We start from the raw sequence: 10,796 nt of genomic DNA, 5'->3' as shown, positions 1-10,796 counted from the left end.
CTGGCCAGATCGGGCCGAAGCCGTGGTCGGCGCGGTGATGCGGGATGGTGGAAGCGCGGGCGGCGGAGCTTGCCGGCGGGTGGCGTCCGGCGATCGTGGAGGAGCTCCGATCGGCGAGGCACTGCAGGGCAGCGAGGAAGACGAACGGCGGCGACCGGGTGTGCGGGGCGGCGCGGTGGCGCGGTGCGCAGGCGGCGGAGATGGCCCGCGAGGCAGCGGGGATGGCGTCGGATTCGAAGCGCGGCGGGGTCCGGCGGGTTGACCGACGGCGGCAGGCGGTGGTCTGAGGCGCTCCGGCGAGCTGCTTGCCAGCGACCGGAGATGAAGGCGGCGCGAGATCCGGGCGGCTCGGGTGGTTCGGGCCCGCCGCGGCCCGGAGCGGGCCGGAGATGGGCTCGCGGGCCCACGCAGTGGAGGAGGATGGCGGCGACACTTGGCAACGTGCGGTTGGTTGAGGAGGCGACGGTGATGACGTGGCGATCCCTGATTGGCTGAAACACGTGGCGGCGGTGGTGGACATGTCCGGCCGTCGGTGGACGTGTCCGGCGGCGCGGAGGGAGTTGGATCTAGGGTTTCATCTGCGCGAAAATTTCGGGGGGAGTCACATATTTATAGGTAGAGGGAGCTAGGAGAGTCCAAATTAGGTGCGGTTTTCGGCCACGCGATCATGATCGAACGACCGAGAGGATGGAGCAGGTTTGGATGGATTTTGGGTCACTTTGGAGGGGTGTTGGGCTGCAACACACACGAGGCCTTTACGGTTCCTCGGTTAACCGTTGGAGTATCAAACGGACTCCAAATGGCACGAAACTTTACAGGCGGTCTACCGGTGGTATACCAAGGCCGATTGGCAAATCTCAGTCTAATCCGAGAACGTTTAACAACCGCACACGAAAAAGAGGCAAAAGGGGGCGCGGAGGACATAGGAGTGCCGGATTGCAAAACGGACAATGGGGAAAATGCTCGGATGCATGACACGAACATGTATGCAAATGCGATGCACATGATGACATGATATGAAATGCATGAAACGCAAAAAATGACAAGGCAACAACAGTGAATAACTGGAAGACACCTGGCGCAACGGTCTTGGGGCATTACATGTGCCAAAGATGTCGGGGTTCTGGAACCCCAGCGCCGACTTCGCTGACGCGCTTGAGAGCTTGCCGGAGGGTACTGACCTCGCGGCGCTCGAAGGGCATATTGAGCCCATCATCATCTACGTCGACGGAGTCAAGAGGGTGGAGGGCCAATGCCGGGACTAGCCACCCCGTTCTTCCTTGCCGCCGCGAGTTCATGCCCAAGACAATTTATCTTAAGTTAGAACCGCGGCAACCACTAATGTAATATAACTCTGCAGTACTTTGAAATGAAGCATGCTATCTTCCTGTTCGATCTTTCCTTGTATGTACACACCCTACGTCTAGTTGGATAGGATTGCCAGCGTGTAAACCCATGTTGTGGCGCTTTGAGGAACGGATCCTTAGCAGCCTGTCGGGGGGCGCTTGCTGGCGGGCAAATCACCTTGCCGTTCTCGGCGCAGCCGCCTGATCTGTTGAGCGGACTCAAAACAGAACAAGGGCGTTGCCAATAGTGGAAGGGTTCCTTTGCGTGCAGGTTTTCCATACAAGGAGCAAGATCTTTCGAGGAAGATAACCTTATAAAAAGGAAAATTGCTCAAGGCTTTATGTGACTTAGCTTTTCGTCGCCACGCGGATGGTTGTTGCTGCTGCGGACAGCACCGTCTCGCCTAGCTGATGGCACCAAAGCATGGCTGATCGACGTCGCCTTCTTCTCTCGGGCCATCGCGACGAAGGAGTCGATGAGTTGGCTTCAAAACCGGATTTTCACAGCCTCAGCGCCCCTACCTGGCGCGCCAAAGATGCCGGGGTTCAGGAACGACACCTATGGGATCCCTCGACGGAGTCCCTTCTACGGTTGGCGGGGCATGGGGTTGCGCAAAGAGCGGGTCTAGAAGATAAACTCAGTGGGATTTTTACCCAGGTTCGGTCCGCAAATGATGCGTAAAACCCTAGTCCTGCTTTTTGTGTATTTTGTGTTCTTGAGCTCTTGAACTAGTTGCGGTGCATGCCTAGTCCAAAAAGTCTGAATCCTTCCTCAGTACGCCTCGTGCCTCCTTTTATATGTCAAAGGGGTTGCCACAGTCGCACACAGGAGGTGGAAAGTACGTATAATGTGCAAGTTTATCTCCTGACATCCTAGGACAAACGCATTTAATGCGCTGCCTATGTGTCATCTTGTTTTATCGGGGACGGCAAAGAAGCTCGTCCCGTCCGTCGCCGCCTCGCCTTGCTTCGACGCGCGTCCAAGGTGACGAGGCATGCAGCGCCACGCTGACTGGCTGGCTGCTGAGCTGGTGCGGTGGCAGGGTCTTCATGAAGATCTACATGCCACCACGCAGGTGCTTGGCTGGTTGGCCTAGAGGCCGCATGCTGCCACGTAGGTGCGTGCCTAGTTGGTAGGCTGGTTGCCACGTTGGAACGGGCGCGGGGCAGCGAAGATTTGGCAAGAGCGGGCCTGGCCAAGGCCCCGGAGACGCCCCTGGTAAAGGCCTTGCCGGGATCTCGTGGGCGTCCCCGGCAAAGGTCTTGCCGGGAGGCTTGCAGGCATCCCCGGCAAGGATCTTGCCAGGGGGTCTTCGTCTTCTGGTGCCCATCTAGGCTTGCAGGCCTTTGGTTTTCATCAAGATCTGCATGCCACCATGCAGGCGCTTCCGAGCCTTGGTCTTGACGTTGTCGATGACGTCATAACTCTCAGGCTCAAGGATGGCAGTCTTGCTGGTGTTGGGCAAGTTGCCCCGGCAAGGCTCTTGCCGGGGAAAGCCCATCTTGTCCCTTCGCTCTTCATGCTTCTGGCTTGGGTGTTGTCTTGGCAGTCTTTTATCTTTGCTTCCTCTGCCCTGCCAAGCCCGGCCGCAGGTGTAGCTACGACTGTCCGTGCACAAGTAAAGAGATACAGAAGGGCTCCTACTTTTGTACACTTACAGTGTGGCAAACACTAGGGAGTGTTTCGGATTATCGAAAAGTTTGATCCTAGAATCGCATTCATGGAAGTTGTGGCAAAACAATCCGTGCTTCAAAAATGCTACTTTCAAATCCATTTTGGAGCTTTGTTGTTTTTTCGACTTTCAAAAATGTGATTTTATGATGAAATTTTGTAAGCATTTCAAACATTTTTAATGTTTGCCACCAAATAAATTCAATTTTTTTAAAGAAATTACTGTTCATATCATGAACATTGGAACTCCGAGCTTACTTTCATGATCTAACAAGGTAAGCTTTCTGCTAGCCTAGCCTTATTTGTTTAATCCACAAATCATAAAAATTAGATCCAATTGTATACTATATAATAATATTTCAAAAGATACATAAGAACATCTTGACCATCCCCCCGCGAAAGTCCACGGGATAAAAGACAACAAATGCAAAGTTGCACACCCTGCTACCTTTTCTCTCGTCTCTCTCTCCTGTCCCCTCCTAGAGAGAGAGGAAATCTCTCTCTCTCTCTCTCTCTCTCTCTCTAGAGTACTACCTGTTGCATAGTCTACTGGTGGAAGGGAACACCTGTAGTGTGTGCGCGTGTTGCAGATGATCGATCATGTCCCTCTGTCACGGAAGCCGCTGGGGCAGCAGCAAGCTCAGAAGATGCCGCGGCCACCTCCGCCTCCGCGCTGCTATTAAGCCGCCCGAGCCATGCGCTGCGCCCACCACCTGCTACTGCTGCTGACGCCATGCTCGACCCGCCCGAGCCCGACGATGACGCCGCCCGACCGCCGCGCGCACCGGTCGCCGCCGCCTCGCCGAGAGGCCTCGTCCTCGCGTGCGCCGACCTGCTGCACCGCGGGGACCTCGACGGGGCGCGGCGCGCCGCGGGCGCCGTGCTCTCCGGTGCCGACCCCCGGGGAGACGCGGCCGACCGCCTCGCGCACCACTTCGCGCGCGCGCTCGCTCTACGGGCCGACGAGGGACGAAGTAGCGTTGGCCCGCTGGGCATGGGCGTGGCGCCTGCATCGTCCGCGGCGCACCTGGCGTACAACAAGATCGCGCCGTTCCTGCGCTTCGCGCACCTGACTGCCAACCAGGCGATCCTGGAGGCCGCTGCCGGCGCGCGGCGCGTGCACATCGTGGACCTCGACGCCGCACACGGCGTGCAGTGGCCGCCGCTCCTTCAGGCCATCTGCGACCGCGCTGACGCCGCCGTCGGCCCGCCCGAGGTCAGGATCACCGGCGCCGGCCCCGACCTCGATGTGCTCCTTCGCACCGGCGACCGCCTCCGCGCCTTCGCCAGCTCCCTCAACCTCCCATTCCGCTTCCACCCGCTGCTCCTCCCCTGCACGGCTCAGCTTGCCGCCGACCCGGCCGCCTGCCTTGAGCTGCACCCGGACGAGACTCTGGCCGTCAACTGCGTGCTATTCCTCCACAGGCTCTCCGGCGACGGTGAGCTCACCGCATTCTTGAGGTGGGTCCGTTCGATGAACCCCGCCGTGGTGACCATCGCCGAGAGGGAAGGCGAAGCCGGCCGAGGAGAGGACGACGACGACTTACCGCGGCGGGTGGCCGCGGCGATGGACTTCTACTCGGCGGTGTTCGACGCGCTGGAGGCCACGGTGCCGCCGGGCAGCGCGGAACGGTTGGCGGTGGAGCAGGAGATCCTCGGCACGGAGATCGACGCGGTGGTGGCTGGCCCCGGCAGCGGCGGTGGGCGGCCCCGCAGCTTCGAAGCGTGGACGGCCGCCGCGCGCGCTGCGGGGCTCTCGCCGTGGCCGGCCAGCACGTTCGCGGTGTCGCAGGCGCGGCTGTTGCTGCGGCTACACTACCCGTCGGAGGGGTATGCGGCGGAGGAGGCCCTCGGCGCGTGCTTCCTCGGCTGGCAGACGCGGACGCTCATGTCGGTCTCTTCGTGGCACTAGCAATGCAAGTGATCTATCCATGCTGCTCGACCTCTCGCGTCCTCCATTGATGGATTCTTGCTCCCAAGCTGGCTACTGCATCGCATTGCCGCAATGAAGTATATGGAACCTGATCGAGCAAGCCGGAGGCCGGCAGCAAGAAGATCGGTGCTTGATCTTGCGGCTGCTCAAATGGCTTCGGTGAGGTTTCGGAGGGACTGGAGAATGGGGATGTGCATGCATGCAAGGACCAGGGCTACTATACTTGCCATTCTTGTTGGAGGGACAAGAGAAGGGGAGGTCGACGAAGGCGAAGACGAATTGAAGAAGAGGAGGTTGTGCATGATCGGTGGACGCGTTGCATGGGAACTGGAGAGGGCGCCAATCGCCATTGGGAGATCTCGGAGAGGATCTTTTGGCACTCGACCTGGTAAACCTTCTACCACCACTAACTAATACTTTCAGTTATTTCTTCTTCGCTTTACATCTTCATCTATCTTTATTTGCTTCCACTTTATTGTTTGTTCAACTTCCCCTCTCCAATCTATATTGGTGGAGTTGCTATAGATTGCTAATTACTACTTCAAATATATTCTAGAGTGGATCGTGTTTCCGAATTTGTACCGTCTCCACTGAACAAATTTGACCACTATTTTTGTATGAATATTGAAGCAGATCATTTTTAAAATATCATGAAATTACTTTTCATGAAAAATCCAATGGTACATCTTTTTATCTAAAAAGTCTGTTTTTTCTTATTAGTTAATTTGTGATTGAAGATATATAAACTTGTCTCCACACTTTCTAGGACGCGATGTACTTTTAATTTTAAATGGATGTATTATTACAATTTTGATCCATATCTGGATTAATTCTCACTTTTGTGATGCTACTAACTAAAGAGATATGCATGCATGGCCTTCTCTTTACAAAAAATAGGTATAGCTACACACAAAATTGATCTGTTCAACATCAAGCTATGGAGGATCTTGTGGATTGAGTTCATTTTAAAAATTTATCCCTGCATTTCACTTGCTCCCCTTGGTGTTTTTTCGTTATAACTAATCATGCTTTGGCAGCCACGAACCATAAACTAATCATGCTTGGGCAGCCTTCCCTTTTTAGTGTACTTATTAGAGGTAATGATCAGACTCTTGTGTGCTGTGAAAGGCCGGTACATTAGTTACCCATTAATTAATTACTGTATAGTATTATAGATGAAGGTACCACTATGTATAGCTGGCTAGTATTTCTCTAATATGCACACTGCTCCGGTAAAGCTAAAGAATGAAATAAAATATCGAGTTTTTTCTGATACAGAACCGGAGTAGAGGTTGCCATTCTGCTGAACGAAAACCTAAAGGTGGAAGCTAAAATGTGTTTTTTCTGATATAAAACTGTCATTCTGTTCAACGAAAACTTAATGTGGTTTACTGATCAATACTGATAGTTTACAGTTACATGGAGAATTTTGTGAAATTTTCTTGAAAAAAGAAGAAAATCTAGTACGGATCTCCTACCTTCTGCCCAAGGAGAAGGGGTTTGTAGACCTAGTTCAAGAGATATGCTGGTAAGCTGTCCCACAGAAAGCATATGGAAAATGGCATCATGCATGATCCCCATGCATCAACGCATGCCGTTCCTAGTTCCTGGACCCCTGTCCCCTCAAAACAAAATCATGGGATTTCACAACACCGGCACCCCTTTTGGATGGCAAAAACAGATCCTTAAACCTCTCCTGTTGAGTTGCCTCCTGGATATGTGAACATGGATCATTTTTCTTTGGGACATATGGACCCATATGTCTACCCCCCTCGCTCTCTAGCCTGATTGCATTGGGATCTTAGCATGCATGCCTTCTTAATTGGTTCCTTAAAAAGAGCCATGCCATGTACTCATGCTGCTCATCCCTTGCTCCGTTGGCGAATTGTCTCATTTCTCTGGCATCACGGCCAGTTGAGTGAAGAGGAAGGGCCAAAAAGGTGTAGTTCTCCCTAAACTATAACTAGTCACACTAAAGAACTTTCTGAATAGAAAGAGAGTTATAGTTTAGTAGATCATGCTAATTAATTTGAGGTATAGTCGTATAGAGCATATGATGGGAAATCGAAAACACATACTAAAGTATTGTAGTTGTCCTAGATTAAATTTCAGTGTGTTAAACTTATCCTTAATTAACCATGATTTCTTTCATATCTTTGACTCTCCTCTAATATTTGCGAGTAATCCTTACTAGCAAATCTAATGTTGTTTTCTTTTGCGGGGAAAGCATATCTAATGTTTGACCATCTTTTTTTTTTGCGTGTGGTTATAACAGTAATTGTAGAATATTTTCTAACCTGGAGTAATCCTTACTAGCAAATCTAGTAATTGGGAATATGTTCAGTTTATATTTTTTATACTTTCACAAATCTATGTTCTCAATATTCAGTCATCACTTTAGTATTTGAATTTGTAGCATGACTCATGATGATAAGTCATCACCATCCCTTCAGAGACGAGTTATCGGTATCGTATCTCTCAATCATGAGTCAAATTTTATATTGACACCCAAAATATAAAGGGGAGAACATCAGAACAGAATCAGTGTTGATTGCGGTCTTTCGTCGGGATCACTTTTAGTACATCAGCAGCCTAGCTTTTTAACCTAACCATAACTGAATACTACCTGAATGCCATCTTGTTCCTTTATATTTGTTCATTTTGTCCAAATATGTCAGTCTAATGCATTACCTAATGCTTCAGCCCGGTGCACTAGACATCATTTCATCCCGTGCATTCATCTTGTTGCATAACGGCCGTATGCATCGCCCAGATGCAGAGGCCGGGGGTCGTCCTCCTTTTCTAAAAAATTCATCTTGTTGCATCAGTAAACATCACCTATATGTTTATCTTCTTCTGTATGTACATATATTCCACTCATTCAGTGACTATTAGTTAGGTATGTGACATAGAAATGGTAATAGTGGACACTTCATCAAAAGAATCATGATGTTTGGATTTAGCAGACATTTCATAAATGTGTCTGACTATCCTTTCACTGCTCACATTCATTGATTTTCTCCTAAATAATTTGTTTGAATCATTGAAATTTCACTGGAACCTCATGGAAATTAACCGTTTTCTACTGAAGTTCCAGCATTCCAAATGGATCATTGTTTGTTTATTCATATTACTTGTTAATGCCTAGTAGATATACCCCCTCTACAATGTGCATTTTCGACCGTTATATATCGTATGAATATGTTAATATTGAACTCTATATTCATGATGTTATGAAAATTATTTTTTCATGAGACTTATCACTTGACAAATATCCAAACAGTTAATTGCATATTGATAGGTGCCAATGTTAAAGAAGTTTTCAGTTAAGCTTGACGGTATACGTGCGCTTCTAAAGGATGAATTGCTACAAATTAATTTTGCAGGCAGAAGTGCAGAATTTTGTTGGGTTCCCGAGCCATTCTTACTGGCAAGAGAAGAGAACCATGCATGCATGATCAGTTCATACCTGGTTAATATTGAAGCCCAAAGTTAACAAGGCTCCATCGACCGTTTGTGCATACGCTGGCCAAGCTAGGCACTGATGTTGTCAACACCTTCGTAATTAAGAGGAGCCAATTCTTAATTTGGTTCTTCTTGGTACTATGGGATTGAATCATAGATTGCATCGATTAGGGAATTGGTTCAATAGCTCATGGTTTTGGTCTGGGCTGTATATTTTTATAGTAGCATGTCAGACAATAGTCAGTTGCTAAGACTGCAACAGATTACAAGATGCCAACTTGTACAACAAGATTGTTAGCGTAATTCGGTAGGATTATAACAGTCTAACTAACTCTAACTAGTTTTACAGCCCCCCTTCACTTACAGCTTTACATAAACTAAGTTGAGATTGAACCTTTCTTTTTTCCGGAAAAGTTGAGATTGAACCTTAATCTGTTAAGACACATCAACCGGCAATGCCTTGATGAATATATCTGCCAACTGGTCCTTGGATGGAGTGAATTGTATTTCCAACGCCTTCTTAGCAACACACTCATTTAAAAAATGGAAATCAACCTGCTTAGTCCTTGCATGGAATACCGGATTAGCCGACAAGTACATAGTTATTGACATTATCCATAAAGTTGGAGCTATTTCTTAGGGAAAAAGATGACTTTCATTCAATAATAACATAGTTCTGAGTACAATCTTCATAAATTAGCCACAGATTGGGGAGGGAAATCAGTATCCCATAGCATCTCCACCTTCATAATCCAAAGTGCAGGGGATAGTATCCCGTAGCATGTCCACCGTGATAACCAAAAGTGTAGGGAATCGCAATAGAGAAAGTATTTTTTAACCCTAATTTATATTTGACACTATGGGAGCCAAAGAATATTTTTAGGATTTAGCAGCTGAGCTGTCTGTTTAGCCACACCAAAAACAACACTTGCTCGAGAAAATTTATTAGTTGGCAGTGCGATGAAGTGATTGTTGTATGATTTGCAAAAAAGTAAACAAAAACAGCAATATTCATCCGTTGCCAAGTACAAAGTGTCTTAAAGAGAGCAACAATTATGAAAATGTAGGCATGACATGGATAAAAGGGATGCTACATGGATGGAATTAATCATATAATAGTATAAACCACATGGAACAATTTTCCTAGCTCATATTCTTTCATCATATAGGCATGTATGTTGAATATAGTTGTACGTGTCTGCAATAAAAACTTGCACAATATATTTTGTCTTACCCTCCCGTGTCAGCGGCATCACAATTGGAATTAAGAGTAATTAAGATGCTCCCTTTACAAAGCAGCCGAAACAAAGCATTAACACTTGATAAATACGTGTAATGCTAAAAATAATAGCCATTCACATTGATATTGATATCCCGACCATGTCAGCTCGGGGTCTCCCGTACAAAACTACAACAGGTGCATACAACTTGCATGTATGATCCAAACAAAACTACAACAGGTGCATGCAACTTGCATGTATGATCCAAACACATATATATTCATGAAAACAAATATAGTTATGATCTGAAATTGTATCACTCGGACCCTGATGACAAGCATTACACATAGCAAAGTTATAGCAACAATAATCTTAGCACTATAATGACACTAGGCTGGAACATTATTAGAGAGACCTCGGTCGGGGTCTGAACGGCGGAACTGAGCACGGAGATGGCGACGCGCTCCTGCGACCCCGATGGTGCCGCGCCGCGCGGCTCCGATGGTGTCGCGCCGCCCGCGACCTTGGCTCTGACGCTCGCGCCTCTGGCCGGCCTCGCCCGGGCCGCCGGCACTGCTGCGCTGCCCCCCGTCGACCCTGCGCCTCTGGTCGGGTCCGCACGCCCCCTGCTCCCCCAGGCCGTCGCTGCCCCCGCCGAGGTGGTGGTGCCGCTTCGCTGGGCCGATGTGGCGGAGGATGATGACGCCGTTGCCGGCCGCCCCATCGTCCGACGAGATCCGCCGGCTCGCCGAGCAGCGCCTCGGGCCGGGGATGGTGGCCTCGCCGCGGCATGGCTGTCCATCTCCCCCTTCGGCTCGCCGCAACCCCCCCCGCGCGCTTCCCCCTCCTGCCGACCCGGCGAAAAAGGGACGCCCTTGGGTCCAGGACCGCTCGTCGCCGCCGCGCTCCAGCATGGGGCGTCGCGGGGCGGTCCGACCTGGGCGGTGCCCAGCGCTCTTGGCGCCCCGCCGCGGCTGCCGTCCGACCCACCGTTCCTGCGCCGCCGGCTGCCTCGTCGGTGATCACCCGTAGGTCCCCACTCCGCCCGTTCATCGCGGCTTTCGACTCCTCGTCGCTCCGGCTCTCCCCCAGCCTGTCCCCGCGACGTCCTTGGCTCTCCGTCGCCCCTTCGCTGACGCCGGCGCCGGCCGCGGCGGCAG

The 10,796-nt window shown here is 50.4% G+C and overlaps 1 protein-coding gene across 1 annotated transcript; it reads left to right on the top strand.

Moving 5' to 3' along the window:
* The first annotated feature begins 3,472 nt into the window (after nucleotides 1-3,472).
* On the top strand, nucleotides 3,473-8,813 carry LOC125512167 (protein MONOCULM 1-like). The gene is made up of 2 exons (XM_048677250.1): nucleotides 3,473-5,339; nucleotides 8,338-8,813. Exon 1 carries the CDS (start codon nucleotides 3,752-3,754, stop codon nucleotides 4,928-4,930), a length of 1,179 nt encoding a protein of 392 aa, XP_048533207.1. The 5' UTR covers nucleotides 3,473-3,751; the 3' UTR covers nucleotides 4,931-5,339; nucleotides 8,338-8,813.
* The last annotated feature ends 1,983 nt before the right edge of the window (nucleotides 8,814-10,796 follow it).

This window comes from Triticum urartu, chromosome 6 (assembly GCF_003073215.2).
Source record: "Triticum urartu cultivar G1812 chromosome 6, Tu2.1, whole genome shotgun sequence".
Lineage (NCBI taxonomy): Eukaryota > Viridiplantae > Streptophyta > Magnoliopsida > Poales > Poaceae > Triticum > Triticum urartu.
Note: the sequence above shows the minus strand (reverse complement) of the source record. Positions and strands in the feature narration are given on the sequence as shown.

Coding starts and splice junctions, on each gene's coding strand:
- LOC125512167 (XM_048677250.1), top strand. CDS start 3,752: ATGCTCGACCCGCCCGAGCCCGACGATGACGCCGCCCGACCGCCGCGC.